Here is a 26,239-nt window from a genome sequence, read left to right on the forward strand (position 1 = left end):
GAGCTTTCCTTAGTATGTGCCATTTCTGAGGCTGTAGCTTTTGAGGAGGAGGGGGGGGTAAGGTGGAGGATGGGGGTGTGGCCTTGACCAACTGCCACTTTGCTCGTTTGAAAGCCATGATGTCTCTCTTTCATGGGTGGGCCAAATACTCTGGGCGGGCAAAGCAGAGAAAGGGGAGGTAATTTTGCTCTTTATAACCTCATAAGGAGCAAGATTCCAGATCGGCCCATCTGAGCTTTCATTTTCTGAAAGGCAGAGCAGGATACCCAGGGCTCAATTTACACCTATCACCATTTCTAGCCACTGGGGGACCATAGGCAGGCTGGGGGAACTCATATTAATTTTAAAAAACCTCATAGAGTGAAACTGTCATGCCATGGAACCTTTAATAAACCCATGTATGTCTGATATTGAGTTTAATGAGAGTCTGTCATGTAATGGATGTCATTTAAAACATAATAAAGCATAAAGCTTAACTCAAAACCTTCTTCTCAACAGGCGTCAACTTCTTTAATGAGCGGCATCCTCATCATCTTGCCAGAACCAGCTGACCTTTGAAGATGTCATAAAGAGCTTGACTGTAATAATAGATATTCCCTTACAGTACATAATTATATTGGAGTAGTTTGTTGTATAGTTCTGCTCTGTAATCAAACAAGGCACTGTGATTAGCAGCAGGGCTGGGTCTTACAGCCCGGCTATAAATAGTGAAGTGTTTAGAGGGGGATAAAGTCACTTGGCATATGGATGCCTATGGTCTGGGTACACGTTAAAAGGAAAAAAAAGGGACAGTAGATTTAGAAACCTTGATTAACAAAAATTTGTTTAGTTAAAGTAAACAACAATAAGAAAAGTAAATGTGAAAATGCTGGTTTAAAACAACAGCACACAAACAAGGCCATAATTTCCGCTGACAATAACAGACATACATTGTCCCCCTCCTTTCTTTAAATTCAATCATTGTTGCCATAATTTGTATTGTTTCAGCTAGATTTACTCACTTAAATCTCTCTAAACAATGTATTTTTATTATCAAGTTGTTAAAATTTGGATTTGATAAAAAAGTTGATATGCTGTTGAGTCGCACTTCAATTACTAGTGAGATAATAGCAATAAGCTAAATGAGCAACGTTGAGTAATTTTTGGGCTTTTTTTGTCCTGGGTTGGGAGAGAAAGCCAGCAGACACTGCTCAAGACTGAAAAAGAAGTGCAAATTCCTTTGCATACAAGCTGTATTTGTCAGTTTTCTCCTAATAAATGTGGCATACTTGAATATCAATCAAATGTTAAGTATACAACAATAAAAGGTCAGTAATCCTTTACTGAAGATGCATAAAGAAGAAGATGTAAATTAGCATTTCTGGTTTTTCAGGATACTACATTCCTTTGGACAGATAAAGATACTTAACCAAAACCAACATCCTCTCAAATGCCCAAACAATGTACAGGCAACAGTTAGCAACAAATGTTGCTGCATGGCAGAGAGGGAAACTCACTTGAACTGTTGGTGTTCCCTGGAGCTGCGGATCTTGGAGGAGAACTTCTCAGCCAGTTTCTCTAAGCTGCGGGAGTATTCCAGTTCAATCTCTGCTTTGCGGCGGAAGAACTCCTGTAGGTCTTGCAGGAGCTGGATTCGAGACTCAGACTGCTGCTCCAAACATTTGAACTGCTCCACCAGCTGGTTACGGATCTCTGTCCATCAAAACACCAAACAAAAATGGTATGAGTCAACGGTTTATACTGCTGTCACAACAGCACACAAGGTCAAAAGCAATACGTCATGATGATGTCAAGGATTAGTATGAAGTTTATTACATTATTTGCTCTAGAAGGTATTTCTCAGGTATCAATTTTCCACACACTGATTTCAAGTTATAGGATGGTTTCTGCATTGACACTTAGTGAGCCTGTGTAGGTTTTTTGATTGACTAAAGGAAGATGAAGCAGTTTGGGCAGGTTATCCTTAAACCCTAACATGGTGTCTCAACATGCACTAAAATGCTGTGTAATGACTTGTGTAGCAAATGGCAATCTTCAGACAAACGCTGCCTAACAACTAACTGACACAGTAACAATTAAGTTAAATAACATCCTATTTGTTGCACCTTTAAGATTACTTAATCATTTTTGATCAAGCTACACCATGTAAAACACGATGTTTGTGAATATAGTTAGCGCTATTTATATTAAATGGGAAATAAGTGAAAAGCTTGAGTTTGCCTTTTATTATCCAAGAAGCATTATAGCACAAAATACATCATGTCACAATCAGAGGAACACATTTAACACAAGTCAAGCAGGGCTGCTAAACCAATCATCTACAATATACAGTCTATCACAATTTTGGTGTATGCAATTACTAATAATCAAATGCCGTTATTCTAAGCCATTTTAGACCAGCAGCAACATAAAACATCTAGCTGTAAGTGAGAATGACCAGTGAGGCTCCAAGCTGTAAAGTGATGTGTGTACATGACCTCTCATAGGCCCACTTGGAGCAAGTAGAAGGGTTTTATTTCTCCTGATGCTGTCAGGCAGACGACAGATCCTTCATGCCAGTGGGAACCCACAACAGAAACCTGATTCATCTGTGTAGTGCTGTCATCAGCAACAATGTTGCCTCTTCAGGAACAGAGAAACCCATTTTGCAGAACAGAAACAACCTAAAATGCTGGAAGAAGATGATGGAAGAAGCTACTGCAAACAGGATGAATCCTCCTGAACTAATGAACATCCTTTATTAGAAACCCAAATGTTGTTTGATCCTCTCATTTAAAAGATGTTTTATTGTAACATTCAAACACCATTTGCCTTAGTCCAGTTCCTGAGTAAAGTCTAGCAGTATATAATTCCAGATTACAGCACATCCAGCTATAGTTTCACTGCAGCGCTTGTAGTGTATGCTTTCAGTGTTTTTCTTGTGATCTTTAGAATTTATTCAAACCAACACTGTGGTGACAAAATGAAATTTTGAGCATCTTAGGTTTCTTTAGAAAACGTTGAATTCCTTCATTTAAAAGTGCTAACATCAGCCAGTAATACACAATTTTTCGCATTACGCACTTGTATTTGTCCGGCACAGTCAAACATTTCCTCCACCTAAAACACTCGTGTTTATTTCAGTCTTCAAAAGGTCTGCGTGGTAATGCACTTGAAAAGCAATGGAAAAGGGAACTTCCTAAATGTAAGTCACTGCATGTTGTAACATCCTTGATGACTTATTGCAAGTTATAACCATAACAAATAAGGATCATGGATGGATTTTAAAGATATCTGAGCCATGGCAGTGACACTCTGCCACGCAGATGAACTGCTGACTGAATGGTGAAACCACTTCAGTGATACAGACTGTGTTTTCATGCTGTTGAGGGTGTAATTTGGTCAGCCAAGCCCTCCTTGTGGATTTCACTTCTAGGGACGCTTGCCATTTGAACTGAAACGTTGATGTTGTGGGGGCGATCCTTTTCTCTCCCTGTGATGTCGTGCCGCCAGGCCTCTGCCTTGAGCGCCATACTTCACTCTGTGGTTAACCGTCCTAGCCTCCTCTTTATCAGGGGCCTCCCTCTCCTTCCCAGCTCGGACGACTTAAAGAATAGCTTTTAGTGGGAACCCTAAATCAGAGCTCAGGGAGATATACCACTTAACTGCTTTTCTCATGACAGGAATGCCTTGCTTTCCCAAACATGCAGCTATGTTCCTTGTTTGCAACAGGGTTTTTTGTTTTATATTATTTTTCGTAAAAGTGAAAAAAATGTCGAGCCAAGAGAAATGCCCCCAGGACACCTATGTGCAGGAGTGACAGGGAGGACTTTTGAAAACAGTCTTTCACAAAAAGAGAACTCTGAACCACCAGCTGCAGCTCTGCATTTGAAAGATGAGGCTGGAAAAATAGGTCATGCACACCAGTACTTTGCCCTTCCCTCTCAGAAACCATGAGCAATTGGAGAATTATTCCCTAAGTAGTCCCAGCTCTCTGAGTGGTTTCATTGGCTGCGGTTTATACAAAGTGAGGGACCCCTCTGTGGTTGTGGAGAATGTGAATGTAGGCCTGAAATAAAAGTGAAGATTGTTTATCTTTTTGAACACCAACATATTTCCTATGCACTATTATTAAACTCCTTCAATAAAGAAATCTTTTTGATGTCCATAATTGTCTGTTTTCAAGAATGATTAGTGGTTCAAACCACCAACAAATCAAGTGTTTTTTAAGCGGTTAAAAATGTAATGTTTCATATAAGAGACCTCTTAATTTCTATACTATCTGTATAGTAGTAAGTTATTTAAACTTTAAAAAAATATATATACAGTATATATTTTTTTATAAATCCCATGTTCAAAAAGGAGTAGGAAGAAGATCATAAACAAACTTATCAGTTCCTACACTCTCTATTTTTATCCTTTAGTAAATACAAAATCTTATGCTTCACTTATTTACACATCATAGACACAGATGCATACATAGAACATACCTACACACATTTACACTGTTTGTTTCTTTTCCTTCTACTTCTTTCTTTACCATCTATCAATAGCAGATGAAATAACAACACATTCATACTAGACTTAGTATATAGATGCCAAGGAACCATACAGTCTTTATGCAATACTATCACTTTGAATCCTTTTAGCATCTCTTTAATATATAATTTTAAATAATCTCTTGAAATTGCTCATTGTTGTACATGATTTCATCTCTTCACTGCAGCTGTTCCATAAATTAACTCCTTTGGTTGTAATGCAGTGATATTTAGCATTTGTTATTATAAGTTTCTTTTTAATTACAAATGTTCTCTTAAGTGAGGTTTGCTCTCTCTCATTTGAAACAGCCCTTGGATACTGTTCGATAGCTGATGATTATTTATTTTGTACATCATTTGTGCAGTTTATATGTATAACACATAACATTAGTATACAGTGGGGCTCGAAAGTTTGGGCCCCCAGGTAATTTTTTTTTATTCATATTCATAAAGAAGCCAATAAAAGATGGAAAAAATCTCCAAAAGGCATCAAATGACAGATTAGACATTTGTATAAAATGTCACAAAAAGTTTTATTTCCATCATTTACACTTTCAAAATGACACAAAACAAAAAAAGGGCGTCTGCAAAGGTTTGGGCACCCTGCAGAGTTAATACCTTGTACTGCCCCCTTTGGAAAGTATCACAGCTTGGAAACGCTTCTTGTAGCCAGCAAAGAGTCTTTCAATTCTTGTTTGAGGTGTCTTCACCCATTCTTTCTCACAAATTTCTCCCAGTTCTTTGAGATTTCTGGGCTGTCTGTCACACACTGCTCTCTTAAGGTCTATCCATAGATTTTCAATTATAATGAGGTCAGGAGATTATGAAGGCCATGGCAAAACCTTCAGTTTACACCTCTTGATGTAATCCACCGAGGATTTTGAAGCGTGTTTAGGATCATTATCCATTTGTAGAAGCCATCCTCTCTTTATCTTCAGCTTTTTCACAGATGGCATCAAGTTAGCGTCCAAAATTTACTGAAATTTTATTGAATCCATTTTTCCTTCTACTCGTGAAATGTTCCCTGTGCCACTGGCTGCAATACAACCCTAAAGCATGAATGATCCAAACCCATGCTTAACAGTTGGACAGAGGTTCTTTTTATTAAATTCTGTGCCCTTTCTTCTCCAAACGTACCTTTGCTCATTCTTGCCAAAAAGTTCTATTTGAACCTCATCGGTCCACAGAACTTGTTTCCACAATGCATCAGCCTTGTCTAAATGTTCATGTGCGAACTTTAATTAAAAATGCGGGGACGTAGAAGAGGTTTTCTTCTTATGACTCTTCCATGAAGACCATATTTGTACAAGCATCTTTTTATATTGGAGTGGTGTAGCACAACTCCAGTGTTTACCAGGTCTTTCTGGATGATCGTGCAGTCAAACGTGGGTTTTGACTTGCTTTTCTCACAATCCTGCAAGCTGTTCTGTCTGATATTTTTCTTGGTCTTCCATGTCTTGCTTTAACTTCCACTGTTCCTGATGATTACCATTTCTTCATTATATTCCGAACAGAGGATATTGGCATCTGAAAAAATTTTGCTATCTACTTATAGCCTCTCTGCTTTGTGAGCGTCAACTATTTTCAGTTTCAGTTTTCTAGACTGCTTAGAAGAACCCATGGTGCTGATTGTTGGGGCGAGGTCAGATGAGTCTGGGCATTTAAAACCTTAAGATTGACATCACGTGGTCTTTCCAGACAATGATTGAGAACAATCCATGACACTGTCAGGTCTCAGCTTTCCAAAGGGGGCGGTGCATGCTAGAAACTCTGCAAGGTGCCCAAACTTTTGCAGACGCCATTTTTTTGTTTTATTTTATTTTGAAAGTGTAAATGATGGAAATAAAATCTTTTTGTGACATGTTATACGAATGTCTAATCTGTCATTTGATGCCTCTTGGAGATTTTTCCAACTTTTCTTGGCTTCTTTATGCACATTAAGACAAATTTTTACCTAGGGTGTCCATACTTTTGAGCCCCACTGTAAATGTGCCTACACCCATCACCTCATGCCTCCCTTCCTTTGCGATATGTATGTAACAAGGCTTTAAACTCAGCTCTCTGTGCAATGATGCTACCCATGGCTGCCCCAATTTCAGCTCTACTGCTTTGATTTTCTTGGTTTAAAAAAAAATGAATGAAACTGTTCCAGATAGGTCTCTAAATAAAGTTACATATGCAAATGCCACATAGTTTATGGAATTAACAATGACTTTTAGCAGTGAATTTAACTATTTAACCAGGAGCATGCTCATTGTTTAGGAATAAATGAGAATGCGGTAATACACCTCATTTGAAGATGCTGCCCATTTATTTCAAACAGTGTTTTTGATTAGACGGATTTAAATACTCCCAGTGCAGATGGGATTGTTTGGGCAAGCTACCAAAAACGTGTTTCCTCTATTTTATAGTGAGCAAGTTAAAACTCTGATGTTGTTGCTTGATTAAGCATGCAGCTATTATCTGTGGCGGACCTGAGTGTATTTCTATTTAGACATTAAGCCATGTGTTTATTTTTTTCTCTCTCTTTTTTTAGAGAAGGGAGGTGGGGGTTGTCTTCAGACAAAAAGGCTGATAGAGAAAGGAGGATGAGACTGGAGCAACTGAAATATGGTCAAACTCTTTATAATAACCTATCATTGTGACATTGTGACATTAGGCCTGAAGTACTTTTTGCTCATGTAATTAAGCTTAATATGTTAACAATTAACAATTCAGTGATATGCAATGAAATAAAAGTGTTGATATATGTTGATGCTACTGTTTAATGTTGACTAAATAAAAGTCACTACGTTTCCGTCTAAACCATTGAATAAAGTTTAGCAAAACTAAATCCCAAAAGCTGCATTAATCCAATAACATTTCTAAAAACTGAATGATGGAGCAGTATTACTGTACTGCACTTCTACGGGAATCAAAAGTGTTTTATTTTTGAACTGGAGTTTTGTGCTAACAAATGGGAATTTGACATATGGGAGTCAATATGTAGCAAAATGTAGTCTGTTTAATAAAGTTGAGGAAAGTATGTTGGGATAAAGGATAATAATACTATAGTGTGTGTGTGTGTGTGTGTGTGTGTGTGTGTGTGGTGTGTGGTGGGGGGGGGGGGGGGGGGGGGTGCGTGGTGTGTGTGTGGTGTGTGTGTGTGGTGTGTGTGTGTGTGTGTGTACTAGCCAAGCCCGAGTCCAAAGAGTTTGAGTCCAAGTCAATGAAAGACAGTCAAGAAAGAAACAAAGAATCTTCTTCAAGAACACTTACCTACAGGTTGATAATTTATGTAACATGAAAGGCAGTATTATATCTTTTAGTTTTTTTTTTTTTGCAGGCTGGTTCATTACTTCTGCTCTGAGGTTCATTATGACATACAGCATATGGCATTGTATGAGAGCAGACAGTCCTTGACGTGAGCAGACAAGCACGAATTGCTGCCAGACACTTAACATTCCTGACCTTGGGTCCATATATCATCGTTAAAAAAGAGCCTTACACCTTCAACTGGACACCTGCTCCAAAATATAATTTAAAAAGAGAAGCTATTTTCTTACATGTTGTAGGCTAGAGCTTGTCTACATCCATGTAGTTGCTTGTACAGGACAAAAAAGCAAATGTTCAAAATAAGCTAAAGCCTGCACAACAGTTAATTGCTCTGAAAAAATGTTTCATACTGTAGACTGAGGCACACTATACCACAATACATTTTCCTTGATGCCAGGACAGGACTTGATAGTGAAACGCAGTGGACACTTGTGTCCTCACGGCACAGGAAACCCTCTGAAAACAATAGTAGGATGTTAGGGATTCATGAACTTTGAACCTCACAGACAAAATCTTGTACTGGCAGGCAGCTTTGTAACAGCACAGTATGGTGATGTTTCTAGCAAAGATTAAATGAACTAAAAAAAAAAAAACATCTACTGGAATTGCACTACAACCAAAATCTAAACTGAACAGTCACCTCCTGCGGAGCGTCTGAAAAAAGTTTAGAAAAGAAATGTAATTTGTTCATTGAGCAAATCGGTATATATATATATATTATATATATATATATATATATATATATATATATATATATATATATTCTACTTTATTGGTATTTTTTAATTAAGAAAGAGTGAAAAAGACAGGGACTAACAGAAGATGAAAACTTGAGAATTTAAACAGAGGCAGTGTGCCATATTTTGTCAAAAATAAGTCAAGTGTTTGTAAGATACAGATGGACATCAGAGAAATGGATTATGCTGCAGGTGTGGTTTGATACTGTTGAAATGTATTGTTACTCAAGCTGAATACAGCCTCTGTTTTTAAAAACTACAAACATTTTATAATCTACATTGAGTGAGTGTTTGTTGCTCAAACCAGGGTAATGGTCCTCGGTTTAAAAGAACTCACAGTGTCTGTAAGGTTTCATTTTTTCTCTGCCTAAGGCAAAATGCAGCTGAGTACAACATTGTCAACATCTTCCCCAACGGATGGAAACAGATGCATAACTGATCCCCACTAAAAACTTTTGACTTTTTTTCCTCAGCACTTTAAAAAGCTATCATTATGACTAATGTATTGCAGACACTTTTATGGGCTGACAATAATATGTTACAATTAATTTTATGAAAATGCACCTTCTCCTGTTGTCAATTCAGGACACCAGTGGTGTTGCAAGGGGGCAGAATTTTCTTGCAAGTCTGCTGTTTAAGAGGGCCATGTGATGTCTTGACGCAATGAATTTGAGATAAAATTGGAGTGCAGTGAATGAAAGGGATTTTCTGCACAGTACCCCGAGGGCAGCAGGGGAAGCCAGGATAAACAGGGCAGCAGGATGCCAGAGGAGGAGCAGGAGAGATGGATCATTTTACTGCAGGGCAATAACGCATATAATATAACATATAATCTTGGATATAGTGGGGTGTGATGGTACAGTATGTGCCTTCTCTAGAGATAATTACAGCGATGTTTAGCATGCATGTAAGTGTGTCAATGAATCATGGATATAGGTGCAGTGAGTGTGGAGGAAATAACTACATGTCTCTGTGTAATGGAGTTAAATTATAAATCATAACCAGCCTCACAAGGTATTTAACAATTGGAAAATAACATCCTTGGGCGTTCACATCCCCATGCAGCAAGACACATACAGTGTGTAGACACACACATCAGACAAAAGCCACTTCGAGCCAAATTCACTAACCTAATCCCTAACTCAGCTCTGCAGTATCTGGGCTCTACACTGCAGAGCCAAATTCACATGAAAAGCAGACACAGAGACAAACACAACCCTTAATTCACTCTCTATGCCCCTCGCACTGATTCTCATAATACAAGTTCTACTTGCTGAACTAATCCCCCACTCTTTGTTCTCTTTTTAAAATACCCTAATGATTAATGCAATTGTGGATTCACATGGACATGCTCCTGATGTCAGTGCAGATTCTTCTTTGTCGGTCTCTATCTTGGCAGTTTCCTCATTAGTACAGGCTGCTGCAGCACATGTAGTCAAAGATAAGAAAACAAGAGCGGAGACCAATCAATGGCTAAGCAGAGGTGAACCGATGGAGCATTCAACAGCAAGATGTCAGCTGTCAGTCTCTGGGTTGTCCCTCACTCTTAATACTCCCTCCTAATTATCTGCTGGTTTATCGGATTTTCCACTGGATGTTCTGTCAAACTAAAAAAAGATCAAATGAACTTGTTATGTGCAAAATTTCCGCTAACTTGTGTGTGTAGCTTCTTATTGAAAATAAACTATTTAGGCATATGCTTCTTGTCATCTAAAACAATCAGTGATAATAAGCTTGATGATAAACAACTCATGAAAGCCTCCTAAACTGTAATAAACCTTAAAAGGTGCTCTAAGCAATGTCGGGTGACATTACTTCTTGTTGAAGTATTTTCAAACAAAACAAGACTAGCTTGCCCCTGCCCCTTCCTCATCCTATCCCCTCCCCCTCGCTTCTGTGCTTTTGCACACTAACGTCCCCCCCACCCCTAAATCCTTCTTGTCGGTTTTTGGCTGGAACAGTGTTTGTGTATGCTTCGGGGTGCAGGTGGGCACAGATTGTTTTTGTTGCCGTTTGTAGACCCTGGGCTGTCTACAGAGACCGCAGATTTTTACTGTGTGTTTTGGAGACAGGCAGCTCGCGGATAGTGAGGAGATGTTTGCTGTATGTGACAACAAATGTTGTAGCCTAAAACACACGTGACATTGCTTAGAGCACCTTTAAACTGCACTGCTTTGAAGGAAAACACTCAACTCTTGATGACTACAAAATAAACATTAGTGATCAATTGTTGCTCTGCTTCACAGTGCAAGGAGAGGAAAATCCCCCCAGACTTTCTCGTATCGTCATCATGTCAGCTTCATGCATGAGTCTGATGCTTCAGAGAAGCCCGAGCATATAAGCTACAAGCGGAAACACGCCCTATCAGAGTTTAGCTGCCATCATTGCTGTATCCAAGATCCAGCTCTGCAAGACCAGGCTAAGAGGTGTCTCCATGGCAACACGGGCGTGCACCAGTCCCCGAGGAACAGCTTATTGGAGGAGAGCTGGAGTCTGATGGATGTGGACAGGTGGCAGCATTGAATGAGGATGCATGTACGAATGTATGCACTGCGTCCTGAATTTGTGAAGCTGAAAAGATAACCGTTGTGCAGCAACATCTGATCAAAGCAATAAAACTAATTTCACAATTTCCTTCTGAACACTGATTACATCAAAATAAAATAAAATGCTAACACTGCATATGTTGTTTAAAAAAAAGTCACTGGAAGTTTTAAATGGTTCAGTTAATTTAACAATATTAGGCTTTTATAAATAGAGTGTGTGAACCTCTGAACCAAGAACAACACAAGGGCAGCTCTTCACTGGCTCAAAGTAGGTAAAACTAAGAGTCATGTTCAGTTGAGAGAGAAAAAAAAAAAAAAAAAAAAAGAGTGTGAGATAGGGCTGCACAATTAATCGAATTTCAATCGCGATCACGATTTTGACTTCCCACGATCAAATTTGCGTGATCGAGCGATTATTTTTTTAAGCGTCATTTCATAGAACGCTTCGGTTTTTTTTGTATAGCCCATCTGCCACTACTACTGTCTGATCATGAGCCAATTGTTCCCTGCACCGTGCAGCTTAGTTTCTAGATGTAGACAGTCACAGAGGACAGAGTAACGGGAGAAAAACTCAACAGATAGCAGTCGGTTATGCGTCGGTCTTTAAGTTTACCAGTTTACCAGTAAACGCAACATTTTGTCCCGTTTGTTGTTTTTCAGACAACAGCAGTGACCAGTGCTAGTCGGTGCTAGTTAGCGTCTGTTAGCTGTTAGCTCCTCTAGGACGCACCGGTGCTAATGTCCTCGCATCCGCTGCAATGCTGTTTACATGGATATGGTTTAATTTTGCGTTACATGACCCATTTCGTCTGTAAAGCCGTGCCTGTGTTTGGATCTCTCCTCTACCCTCTCTCGTCTACTCTCCACGCAGCCCCGCCACACAGCGCCGGTCCAAACTTCTGACATTTGTCAACAGTTTAAATTTTTTATTAACACAGCTGTATATTGTTAATTATGAGGGGGCAAACCTGTATTTGTACCAGTGTTTCCGCTGGTAACTCTGCTATCGCGGCCGCCACGGCGAAGAACACAGAAGAAGTTACTGAATGCAACTAACTTCAGTTGGTAGAGTAACAGCTTGTGAGACGGAACCTGCTGGACCTGGACCAGGACAAGGGCCTGGACCAGAGATGTGACCCATTGCGAGAATATCATAGTTCCTAAAAATGCAGCGCAGTGAAGATACAGACGTTTCATACACACGCCGTGTGTGTCCGCCACTCGACCCGTGCTGGACCCGTTCATAAGCCGTCTCTTTGTGAGTAGCGTCCATCGCACTCCCTCTCGCAGTTATAAATAGCCTATGTGACAATACAATTTGTTTTGGTTAAAATCAACAAATAATTGTGGATCTGCATAATAATAATAATAATATTAATAATAAAAATAATAATAATAATAATCGCGATCAAAATTTTGATAAAAATAATCGTGATTATTATTTTGGCCATAATCGTGCAGCCCTAGTGTGAGAGAGAGTAGCATACCTGTACACAGTATATACGAGTCACAACTTAAGAAGCCGCTAAGACGACATATAACCTACAATTACAATTACAGTAAACTAGAACTCGGTTTTGGACTGTTGGTCAGACAAAACAAACAATTTAAAGATATAATGGGCTGTTTGGAAAATTATGTTTTCACTATTATCTGACATCCAGACCAAACAAATCTTCATTAGTTGCAGCCCTATATTAAATAATTCATAAAAGCAGATTTAACAAAATATCACAGTTGTGTGCTTCTAACAAAAATAATAAAAATAATAACAATGAGTCTTTGCCATATATGATTCTATTCCTACCAACAGTGGTGGGCGAGAGGGATTTGTGAGCTGCAAATAGATACACTCTTTAATTATCTAAAGTCTATAGTGGGACCTGTGCTTCACGGGTACTTATTAAGTTAATTTAGCAGGTCCCAAGCCAACTAATTATTTAATGAAATAGTCACTTTTATAAACTCTCATTGCAGATTTATTTTTACACCACTGCCCTGGTTCCTCTGTTTCTAAGGTTACCTTCTCTTAACAGGAAGTTTATTTTTTGTAATTTTTTTTATCTTTTTCTTCTCTAGTATCAACTATTGCTTCATCTCACCATGGATACTTGCTGGGTAATAAAGCCAAATAATGTAATAATGTTGCTCTTTTTTACTCCATTTGGATATTCTATTAGGGCTGATAAATATTTAAATATCACGTTAACGATATTACTTTCGATAAATATATATTAAAAAAGGTACTCAGTTGGTGCTTTCAGTATTCTTCTAAAATACAACAAATTGCTTGATGTTTTTGAAACAAACAAAAGGAAATCATTTCTAACATTCTTTTATTGAGCATTGAATTAAATAAAATAAAAGGCACCACTAAAGTTGATATCGCAATGACAATAAAAAAACAATATATTGTATTTTTGTCCGAATATACACAGAGCACACTGACATCATTTAATTCAGCCTGTTTTCATTCGTTCAAAAAGCTACGAAAAGAAGCACTGTAAGCATTCCAAGTTTCAAGCCAGGTTTCGGCTAAACATATTTACTAATTCCACTTGGCTGTGCGACACTTCTGTTGCACCGCGCTCCACTTTATTCCTTTGGGTAACATCAAGCGACTTTAACATGACCACAAAGCATCCCAGGAAGATGGCGCTGCATTTGAAAAAAAACGCAAAAAAAAAACCTTTCAATCTGAAAGTTGTTGAGCTGAAATGAAGACAGATTCAGCAACTGTATGGCCTATTTCTCACTTAACCCTTGTGTTGTCTTCCAGTCAACCATGAAAAAAAAACGTTTCTTTTCAACATTATTAAAAGTGACAAAAATGTTTTTCCAACATTTTTGTCAGTTTTTCAATGTTGTGGGAGCTTTTCTCGATGTTTTTTGATATTTTTAATGTTGACATTTTCAGCGCTAATTTCAATGGTCCTTTTTTTTGTTTTCACAAAAAAAAAAAAAAATTAACTGAAAAGGGGTCAATTTGACCCTAGGACAACATGAGGGTTAAAATGTTTTCAGAAACACGTTTCAACTATTTTCCTAATATGACATTGTATTTCGTCCGAGCCGCCATGCCAGTGGTTTGAAATTCTCGAGCAGCCAGACCCACTTGACACGTTCATCCAATCACCTGCCGGTCAGGGGCGTGGAGCATCAACCATGAATGTATTACGTCGCAACACCATGCAACAGTTGCGTCGCAAAAGTGGATCACCATTGTAACTGCCACTGATACAACCGAGTTGTGACGGAGGTCCATAGCCCTCACTCTTTAGCGGCTTAGGGTGCAGATCTATGTTTGCGACACGACTAAAACGTAGTGTCGCAACGTAAAACATCCATGGGTGATGCTCCACACCCCCGATCGGCAGCTGATTGGACGAACGTGTCACGTGGATCCTGCTGGTTTAAAACCACTGTCATGGCGGCTCAGACAGAATACAATGTCATATTTTAGGAAACTAGTTCACGAAACGTGTTTCTGAAAACATTTTAAGCGAGAAATAGGCCATACAGTTGCTGAATCTGTCTTCATTTTGGATCAACAACGGTTAGTCTACTTCTACTGGATAGTCACAATCAACAAATTAATTTTGCATAAAGATGGACATTGGCCAAATTTTGCAGCATTTTTTTCAAAGAAGCATTGCATGGCCACCTGGCCGTGCGACACAACTATCCAATAGAAGTAGTCCACAGGGGAGACTGGGGGAAGTCTCTCGTGGGTCCTTTGTTCTTGTTGACCTACTACTATCAATCATTGTACAAATGAGGGGAGGTATCGCGTCACCACACTTCAGTCGTGTTGCAAAAGTGGATTCACAGCAGTAACCAGCATCACATGACCACTTGGCGTCACATGACCGGTTGATCTCCCAAGTTTTTAGGATATCATAAGTGTGCATAAATGTTTGTATGATATCGTATGGACCCGTTCATGAGAATGTGTTGTTTAATTACATAATGCCAGGTTAAAAAAATTACTGATGATTGAACTAAAACACTCTAATCACCTAGGAGCTGAGTTTGTACAGTTTTTCTATCCATTAGTGTCTATCGCAAACAACAAATCCTATGTATATCATCACAGCTTTTTGGTATGTCAGAAATATCACTCTTGATTTAAATTAAATTGAAATGTAACAGCCCTGTAACTAGATTCTAGTCCCCCAGCAAACAGCCGTGCATTACTGGACTTGTAATACAATCATGGTGTTGGCAGCTTCACTTCTTCAGACAGTGTCGATTAAAATGCTTTCAACATACACGACTGAATGAAACGAGAAGTGAAATCATGCACTGACTGGCACCAAATAACCAAGAAAACTTTTTCTGTTTAAATGAACCTTTGTCTACTTCATCAATGCCAGCACACAAACCAAAGAAAAAAATCTGAGACTGTGTTAAATGATGAGCTATGCCTGGCAGATCACCCGTTTCCTGAAAGGCTGATTATCTCTTGAATCCTTGTAAAATGGACAGAACAAACTCTCACTTTATCAAGGGGCAGCTGTGTTCATCATACTGGGTTTATAGAGACCAGATCAGAGTCAGCATAGTTGAGGAAACTCAGAAGCAAACTATATGAGTTATGATGGCAGAGGGCATGGTGATAGTATGACATGAAAAGATTGTGTTTTAAATGGTTACAGCCACAGGTCACACTTGCTTAAAGGGATAATTCAGCGATTTTGAACTTCCGTAAGAACTACAGAGCGCTCCTTCTGCTTTGGTGAATTTCTTCAATGGACCACATACAACATCCATACATTTATTGGCCATCCACAATAAAAGATGGTGAATATTCCCTTTAACATATTATACTTCTTTGAAGGACAAATGAAGAGTCTAAGATACTTGGATAAACTTGTTGGTTGTTATATTGTCATGGAAATTGCACACTATGTCAAAGTTCTGCTTTCTTCTGAGGCGTCTTCAATTACATGTGATTAGGTACAATAATAATAGGTAAAGAAATAGTTCAATGTGTGTGGAAACACGCTTATTTACTTTCTTGCGGAGTGTTATGAGATGATTTATATCTGTTATGTCTGTGCTTTAAGTATGAAGCTATCACCGGCTAACTTAGCTTAGCATAAAGATTGGAAGCACAAACAAACAGCCAGCAAAAAGATTTTTTACACTTTGTGTGAATTAAAGCCTCCCAGGAATGTAGAATTCTTGGCAAGATAATGAAAAACTGTATTTCCTGAAATGTCAAAATATTCCTTGAAGACTTCACTGTATATTAATTGAGCTGCCTGTTTGTTTGACTAGTCACTGCCACGGCACACAAACAAACCAACCCTGAATGAAACCCAAAATGTATTGGACTGCAGAATATACAAGCCGTCCCATTTAAGCTTATTCTGTCTAAATAGCTAGTAGATTTTTTTTTTTCTTTGCAAATATTCCTCAGTCAGCTGCAGGTTTGCAAAACAAGCTGCCGGTGAGTCAGTGGAAACATTTCTCTCCCAACTCCCAACATGTCAGTTTCTATACAGCCAGCTTCATGCTACCCAGCAGGATGTTATCAGCTAACTAACCAAATCACACCATGATGGTAACTAGCTTTGATTGTGAAACACATTTCCAGCATCTAATGACCAAGTCACATTCAGTGCCGGTAATAAACCTGTCTCTCTGTGTGTGACATCACACACAGAGAGACACACCTAGTAGTGTCTCACATTATTCTCATCAGTATTTAACCAAACCACAACCCATTTAACATAGGAGTGTCTATACTCATGCCCCCTGTATTTTCAGTAAGAACTTTTGTTTTTTACGATACATTATTCATTGACAAAGGAAACTGCTGTCTTTAAAGGTTGGATTTTTCCTCATTTTTGAATTAAGGCATTAAGTGATCATGAGTTAACTAGCTGGTTTAACAGAGAAAGAGAGGCAGTGAAAAAGTACATGTACGAGATAAGGCTTTTAACCAAACATGAACACTTAAATTACACAAGTAAATATCAAGACATGGGTGCACCCAAGCAAGATTTCATTGTCTTCAGCACTGTTCAGTTGTATTAAATTGGTCTTGTGTTTACAACTTTTTGCTGTATTGTACTTTGACTCGAGGGACAGCAGGTTGTCTGTTCTGTTGGCTGTGAAGAAGAATTTCTGATTCATTGTACTTGGAGTGCAGCACCATCTTACCCCACTCTCCCTTTCTGGCATACTGCACCCTTAGTAATCGTATTTTTCCTGCAGTATTTAGGAGATAAAAGTCAGTGTGATCAGTGCTTTGACTTATTGGCTTAGTTTGATGGTAGCCTAGTCTTTTCCTAGATGTAACCTATTGTCTAGATCAGGCACATCCACCACAGTAATTTCCCGCACTGACACCAATACACCCACAGACAAAGACAGGCATACATATGACAATAAATGCATTGCGTTTGAAAGGAGGCACAGTCTTGATGTGATCAAAATTACACAAAACATTTGCTTTTCCTACACACTTACAAACCAACCACACTTTCCAGGTCATTAGAAGGAGCAGTATACCACACAAGACATACTGTAGTTTTATTGCCATGTAAGTGATGAGTGCTTGTGATCACACTAGGTACAGCACACACTGCAGGCTGATAATTTATAGTGTGCATATACAGCTGCTAAGAATATAACATTATATGATTTAATAAAACTGACAGAAAAAGGTGTGTGTGACCACATACTAAATTCTGTGAAGGCACTAAATTTACTTTTAACTTGAATAACGTGTTTTAACGTGAATAAGACACTTACGTTTGCACTCTGCAGAAATTGGAAAAATACTTCATGCATTGCCCTGTGACGTACAATCCTGTTAGAAATGTATGTTGATCAAATTACTTTTAGGTCTGCTTAGATGGCTAAACTTGTTTGCATTTAATCTGACAAAAAGAAACCTGCATATAGGGCTGCTCATGAGTATAGGAACCCCTGCTTAAGTTGACTAAAAATAGGAATAATAAAACTATTTTTTGGAAATTCATCTTCATGCCTTAATTAAAAAAATAGGAAAACTCCAACCTTTAAGGACACCAATTTTCTTTGTGAATGAATAATGTAATATAATAATAATAAATGAATAAATGCTCTTCCTTAAGATACAGGGGGCATGAGTATAGACACCCCTATGTTAAATTCCCATTGAAGCAGGCAGATTTTTACTTTTAAAAGTTTCCTTGGCCTTTGGAATTAAAATAGACCGACATCATCAAATACCCTTCACCATATCTAGAAATTGCCATGTGGTACTTTCCATAAAATCATCTCTCAATGCAAATCAAACCAGCTATTAGGCTAAACTGCCAATTAGTATTTACGATACATTATTTATTCACAAAGAAAATTGGTGTCCTTAAAGGTTGGATTTTTCCTCTTTTTTTTAACTAAGGCATTAAAGATCAATTTCCAAAAGATGATTTTATTATTCCTCTTTTTAGTCAACTTAAGCAGGGGTTCCTATACTCATGAGCAGCACTGTAAACAAGCAACAAAACAAACATGAACCAGAGGTGCCAAAAACCCTGCTTCCTTTTCAGTATCACCTTGTGATAACCCCTAACCCCAACCCTGTACAGCTAGAGAACACAGAAGAATTCCCAAGAGCAGTTGCTTTCATTTATTTCCCTGATTAGAGCAGTTGTTTGTAGGCCGGAGGAACTACAAGGAAAAGCAAATGTCTTGTGTCATTTTGATCACATCAAGACTGTGCCTCCTTTCAAACGCAATTCATTTATTCCCATATGTATGCCTGTCTTTGTCTGTGGGTGTATTGGTGTCAGTGCGGGAAATTACTGTGGTGGATGTGCCTGATCTAGACAATAGGTTACATCTAGGAAAAGACTAGGCTACCATCAAACTAAGCCAATAAGTTAAAGCACTGATCACACTGACTTTTATCTCCTAAATACTGCAGGAAAAATACAATTACTACGGGGGAGTGTGGGGAGAGTGGGGTAAGATGGTGCTGCAGTCCAAGTACAATGAATTAGAAATTCTTTGCAGTGGGGGATTCAGGGAACACAGCCAACAGAACAGACAACCTGCTGTTCCTCGAGTCAAAGTACAATACAGCAAAAAGTTGTAAACACAAGACCAATTTAATACAACTGAACAGTGCTGAAGACAATGAAATCTTGCTGGGGTGCACCCATGTCTTGATATTTACTTGTGTAATTTAAGTGTTCTTAATCTTAAAAGTTTGTTAACAGTATTTTATTCATTAGCATGATAGTTGACGAAGGCTTACTTTATTCCAGACGATAGTCTACATTTATGTCAACACAACCATAACATTCAGAAATGAGCAAACTATATGTATGGCAAAATTGTTACTTTAACAGTTTTTAACGTTTTTCAATTGTTTGCAACAAATGTGGTCACAATCAACAATTTAAGTGAGAAATAGGCCATACAGTTGCTGAATCTGTCTTCATTTCAGATCAACATAGGTCACTTTAAAAGATTTTTGTCAGATTTTGAGAGGCGTTTGTCATGCTCATTCCACTCGTCATTTCCGGGTTAGCACTCCACTAATCAGATAGATCATTGAGTCCGACTGCCCGCCTTCCGATTCAACATGTCAAATCGGCCAAATGAAGGCCAACGGCTCCTCCGACTGACGACGGCACGGAACACACCAAACAGACTTGAGTCACTGACCTTGCCAGACTGTCTGACAGACGATGATAGGGTTGGTGTGTCAGTGCATTTATATAATAAAGACTGAAGGTTCAGTCATCCTTGTCCTACAGATGTGGAAGTATGCGTTTATACTGAAGCCATATTTCAAGCTAAGCAGCTGGAAGGTAAATGTCAAACAGTTGCTGATGGTTGAGCCGTGAGAGGAACACTTCATATACTACCTCTTAAACTAGCAAACAGGAGAAGGCAGAGCTGCAGTCCAGCAACCACACGGTGGTAAGCTACAAACCAGAGTTTAAGCTCCTAGCGTACAAACCCTCGCAATTGACATGCTAATGCAGAATCTGCTAGCTGAACAGCTTGAATAAAGTAAACACCAAGGTCCTTTAAAGACCTCGGCTTTGGCAGCCAGCCTCAAAGGTCGTCAAGAATTCATTAATAGCTGTGGGTTAAGATTTTAGCAGAGTGATTTGTTACATTGTAACAAACAAATTTAATTCTATAGTATGATGTGCTTTCACAGCTGCAGGCACTACATCAAGCAAACACACTATTTCACCATAGCAAATGTACTGGCAGCGTTAATTCTTTGTTGTTAGACAACTGCTAAAACCAAGTGATTTTTATTTATTTATTAGCCCACATACATAATAGAGCAAGCCTGCAATCTTGTTAGGACCCAATCAATGACACACTGATGATTTGGTCTCCTTCTGCCATGTACACATTAAGCATAAAGCAATAACTCAGAGTAAGACAGGTGCAATTTCCAATCTGAATTTCATTACGGTTCGCTCACTGCCTGCTTCAATTCATAACATTGCCATTGTTGTGAGGTGGTGGGTCTCTGGAGCACAGCCCTCTGTTTCTGTAGGCAATGCACCACACCAGCTGTGAATGAGAAACAAGCAGCATTCTCCATAAATTAATATTAACTTTGTCCTCACAGAGTTCAAGGTCCCTATCTAATGCAAAGAGGCAGCACACAGGGCCTGGCTCTATGAAACAAGAGTAATTCTCCCATGGCACAGTTGGATCTATGATGAATAATGTATGCCTTAATCATCAAAAAGATTGCCTAAAGTAAAATGGAAAGCAGCAGAATAAGATGCACATTGATATGGTAGAAAAACAAGACATGCAATTTTCTGAATGACCAGCACATGTCACAAGAGAAAACTGAGGTTATAGTAGCAGCTGTAACACTGTCCACATACAAAGAATAATGCTTCTGTAGATCAATCCTACAAATCCAACCACTCACAGTCAGAATATCCAAAGGCCTGGACTGATACATGACTCGGGGATGATCATCTGAAGCCCCTGAGGCGTAACATTAGTGAAACCACTGAGAGCGAGAGTGCTTGTAATGGGTCCAGGGCCTTGAAACTGAACCCTAGCTCCACTTAGGGAAATGTCTGCTCAAACGTCTTATCTACTTGTACAGTATGCCCCCTTCATCTTTACACTACACAGCAGAATAAACTGTCACTTTATGTATCCAGTGATTGTTTGTGTGGGTGGCCTGTATTTCCTCGGTTAGGCTACTGCCTGCATGGACTTGGAATATATTATCGATTCTCTTGCTTTTCACATAATCAACTGGCTCCACAGTTCATCATAGTCTGACTCTGTAACCAATACAGGCAAATTAACCCCATGTCTAACACAATGCTCTTCAGCAAGCACTGTAGCCACAGTTTGATCATTCAATAATAAGACTTTTTAGACCCAAATCATATTGGAACCAGCCAGTCTATAAATCTGCCCCCAGATTCTGAAATATTCATGTTGCAGATAAAGGGTCTGTGGAATGTGCAAAAGTCAATGGTGACATTAAGCCAGTGTTTGATCTATGCTGCTAGGTGAGAAATAGTCTATCACATCAAACGTGAGCTGATTGCAGAGGCATTGGACTGGGGGGACTGAGTATATAGGGCCCTTGTGTGAGAAGGGGACCAACAAAGATACTAGAATGATTAGCAGAGGATGCAGGCAGGCCCATCAAGGATGCTTGTGTCCAGAATGTAGAGCTATACGCCCCTGGCTGAGTGTGATCAGCTCTGTATATTAAAGTTGAAGCCACCTTGGCATCAGAAGCCATTATAAGACAATTCATATGTCAAAATATTATGTATTAAATGCATTCAATCTATTCCCCAATATTCTAACCACACGAGCCACTGTAAGCCAAATACAGACACCACAATGTGAAAGAATGAGGGGCAATAATACAGCCTGCACTGAGGTATTGTTTAACCCGGCAATAAAGCTACACAACTGTGACCTAACCACATTATGACAAATAAAAATACAGCACACAGAAATACCTGTGGCTGTTGTTGAATTAAAAAAAAAAACAATCTTTGAACACGAGAGAGAAAGAAATCATTAAAAACCGGGGTTCCTTGCACTAAGATGCTTTGCCATTGGATTGACAGTCATCATCAGAGGGGAGAGTCTGTCAATGCTCCCAGTTTTAACACCAGCTATAGGTGGATTGCATTTTATTCGCCTGCATGAATAGAATGAATGAAAAATAAAAGCACACACACAGAGGAGGCAGGCTAATAAACAGACTCTTGGTCAGCGGACAGCCTGCACCGACAATGCACACATATCAGATATCACATTCACACCGCACCTTTTACTTGGGTCTCATAGTCCGCTATGATTTCCTTGTCCTTCTTGTATTTCGTAGAAGACATCGTTCCTCGGATTTTTAGGGTGATGCCCTGTAACACGAGGCTTATTGGGTTTTAGGTGATGATCCCGGACTTGTAGCGTCGCAGCACTTTCCTCCTTTCTTTTCTAGTAGCCGTGCATCGAAGTGAACAACAGTTTAAATGTGTTGTATTCCCGCAGTCCACACAGTTCAGATCACATTATCAGTGCAGAAACAACCAGAGTAGCAGTCCAATGTTGCATAGGCTACTTCTCTTTTTCTGCTGTTTTTCTCTCTAGCAGCGGGTCCTCCTCCTCTCCTGGTACCAGACAGTCAACTCAAACGCTTCAGCATGAAAAAACAAAAGACACAAGCGAGCTCAAAACTGTAATAACACCATGATGAAGAGAACGGAGCGAGGCTTCAGGTGTTTAAGAAGGCAAGTCCTTCTAGCTTTCGTGGCCGAAAATAAACAGACATGCGTCTACAAGCAGCGAGGCAAGCAGACACCATTCGTTCTCTGACAAATTGCGCTGCAGGGGAGCAGGAATTTAAAAGATCGTCACGTGAGCCTCCTCATATTGCATATTGTCAACCACCCGTCCTTCCACCTTCCCCCCGCCCACACACACACACACAGACACACACACATGCAATTTATGTAATTTAATATCCTTTTTCATATATTAACATACACATAAAGATCATCATCAGTATCATCATTCACCATCATAATCATCATCATTATCACTTTGTGTAAGCCTGTCTGATAACAATCATATTCATGTTTCCGGTTGTAAAACATGTAGACCTGATGAAAACGTCCCCCTCTTTAGGCTCTATTGCCATGGAAACCACACATTTTTTACCACTGCATTACTATCACCCAACTGTTTAGGAGAGGTAGCACATCTCAGTAGAGGCTGTGAGGGATAATCTCTGACGTGCTGCTCCCTCACACACCCAGAGCAGAGACTTTGCAAAGTGAGTGGTCCGGTGTGGTTAAAAAGCTCAGGCATGACACACCAGCACCAACACCATCACTGTGTAATCATGAAGGGGCTGCTGTGGTAGCTGCAAAAGTACACAAACAATGAATTGTCCTTTGCACCACCGTTCTTTGTTGCAAAGAGGTGTAGCCTGTTGCCATGTCCTCCTTGCACCTATTGTTTACTACACCTCTTTTTCTCTGTTGGCTTAGCTGAGGTTGACAAATACAGATGAATGTAATAGCAAGAATGTCAGTGACAGAAATGTATGAGAAGCCGCCTAGGCTTGAATTGAATAGTTGACTTGCACATCCATACACTGGTACTAAACACTTGCACAAACATGTATACAGTACTTCACTTGCACATACTGTACACTGGCACTAAACACTTACACATTTATAGTTGACTTGCACATTCATGCATACTTTACTTGCTTATACATACATACTTCACTTGCACATACTGTACACTGGCACTAAAAACTTACACTTACATATATAGTTGGCTTGCACATTTGTGCATACTTCACTTGCTTATACATACATACTTCACTTGCACATGCTTATACAGTATACTTGTATCTTCAAGTGAAGTATCCATGTATGTGCAAGTGAAGTATGTATGTATGTACAAGTGAAGAATTTATGCATGTGCAAGTCAAGTATATACTGCATGTATGCACAAATGAAGTATGCATGTATGTGCAAGTGTTTAGTACCAGTATGTGCAAGGGAAGTATTCAATTCTAGCCTAGGCAGCTTCTCATATAAATGTATTTAGACTTGTACGCATGTAAAAGGGGATAAAATCTTCTCATCGTACAAACTGAAACAAAACAAACAAACAAACACAAATACTGAACATGAAATATTGCTGACAGAACCAAAAACAAAAGCATAACAATCCATAATCAGTACTTCAAACACTGTAGGACAGGAATGCAAAACTACTCAAATTTTGGCTTAATCAAATTTTGCTTGTACACTGCATGCGTGATGGGAGTTATGATTTTTCTATTCATATTCATTCTAATTCATATCATGAAAAAAAGCAACTTTTCAAAGCATTGTAGTGATTGGGACTGAGCGTGTTTCCTGACAGATACTGTCATCTGGGTACTTCACTGTGCTTTTAACAGTCCATAGGACTTGGTTTGTTGCCTGTCACCTCAGCTTTTCTCAGTTCAGGAAGGAACAGGCTGTAAAACCTGCAAACTGTCACACTCTAGAAGTCTTCTGCATTTAATTTCCATCTGCACCACACAGGCTTCAGTGCATATTTCAAGCTGACAGGTGGGAGGACACTTCTGCCACATTTGAAAAAACAGATAAAATGTTTGTTTATTTATAAATTGTCTCACTTACAATTCATTTAAAAAAATGCAACTGCTGCAGATAGCTACTTAAAACATGAGAAAGTTGGGTGCACAGATAGCTCAGTTGGTATAGTGGGCAACCATAGAGGTTTGCTCCTCAATGCAGCGGGCCCGGAATCAACACTGACCTTTGCTGCATGTCATTCTCCCTCTCTCTGTCCTGTTGAAAATGAAGGCTGAAAAATGCCCAAAAATAATATTTAAAAAAAGGAACATGAGAAAGTTATTTCATTGTTGTCAACAATAGATTACCTACACACTTAACTGCATTATTACCAAAAAGAAACAACCTGGCAACCCAGCTTGTTTGTAATGGCTTATATTTGATCTTTGCCAAATCATTAGTTCTTGTTGTATTGAACATTAATGACACAACTGTAAACTATTTACAATGTTCTTTTTGCCTTGTGTTTTGACTGCACTATAATTTTGACAACTCAGAGTTTTGTTACAATATTTCAGTCTATTCGACAAGCATATTATTCTATCAAGTTTTACATGGTGTGGACATGAATGGTTTTCAGAATGTAGCTGAAAAAATGTCATGTTTCTAAAAAGACATCAGTACGAGGCACATTACCACGCGCTAGAGCCTAATGTTAATATGCAGCCAGCAACACCAACTTAAAAGACAATGAAATATGAAATATGAAGATATCACATAGCACAAATGTGTTTGAACAATTAAGAATTATCCTGGAGGGTCTAAATGAACAATCACAGAGATGAGGAAGATGTCTATAGTGTTTCTCCCCCTTCAAAGAATATCTGTTCATACAAAAGCAGGCATGCTCCTGCCCCCTGTTTTGCCACCAGTAACGACTTAGGAACTCCAGTTTGAATTATTAGCTGGCCCTTGAGTATTTTTCAATGGCCTCTGGCAGTGTATCTATGTGTCTACATTACCTATCAGTCTGTCTTCAGCGAGTCTGGATATGAAATAGAGACAGAGAAAGGGTGAGAAAGGGTCTTTCTGTGTTATGCGTCCCACTGCCTCACGCTCTCTTTTGTATCTTTGTAGTTTAGCAGTCTGACTTGATTGCCAGGACTTATGTATCACCTGCATGGACAGAGTAGAGCAATGAGAGAGCTCACACTCCACTTGTGACACATCAGCTGTGACAGAAGAGAGGCCTGCTGGAGGGCCAGAGTGACAGCAGGGTGGATTTTGCTTTTGTTGGCGTATACCACAGAGAAGTCAGTGGGGTAACCTTTCTGCAGTCCCGTCATCCCTCCCACAATCCCTCTGCTTCTCACCCCTATCTCTCTCACATCAGGCATCTCAGGGGGGAAGCCTGGGAAACTGTGACTTAACTGTTTTTATGGCACAAAGATCCATTGTGAGATCATTTTACCATTTCTTTCCATAGAACAACAGTGGGAATTGTTCTTTTCTCCATACCCGACATGTGAAGAAATGCCACCCTTGGCAATAGTCTG

At 39.2% G+C, this 26,239-nt stretch overlaps 1 protein-coding gene across 4 annotated transcripts in view; it reads right to left on the minus strand.

Moving 5' to 3' along the window:
- The window catches only part of srgap3 (SLIT-ROBO Rho GTPase activating protein 3), a 67,070-nt gene extending 44,035 nt beyond the window's left edge, over positions 1 to 23,035 (minus strand). Inside the window, exons 1-2 of one of the 4 annotated variants that reach the window (XR_004331646.1) lie at positions 22,412 to 23,035; positions 1,497 to 1,692 (exon numbers count right to left, since the gene is read on the minus strand). Coding sequence is in view for 2 of the 4 variants with exons in the window: in XM_032513540.1 (XP_032369431.1) it covers positions 1,497 to 1,692; positions 22,412 to 22,475 (260 nt within the window). In the remaining 2 variants the exon portion in view is untranslated. The remainder of the gene's footprint in view (positions 1 to 1,496; positions 1,693 to 22,411) is intronic. The other 3 variants (XR_004331647.1, XM_032513540.1, XM_032513541.1) reach the window with 3 other exon arrangements.
- Between the last annotated feature and the right edge of the window lie 3,204 nt (positions 23,036 to 26,239).

This window comes from Etheostoma spectabile, chromosome 4, assembly GCF_008692095.1.
Source record: "Etheostoma spectabile isolate EspeVRDwgs_2016 chromosome 4, UIUC_Espe_1.0, whole genome shotgun sequence".
NCBI lineage: Eukaryota > Metazoa > Chordata > Actinopteri > Perciformes > Percidae > Etheostoma > Etheostoma spectabile.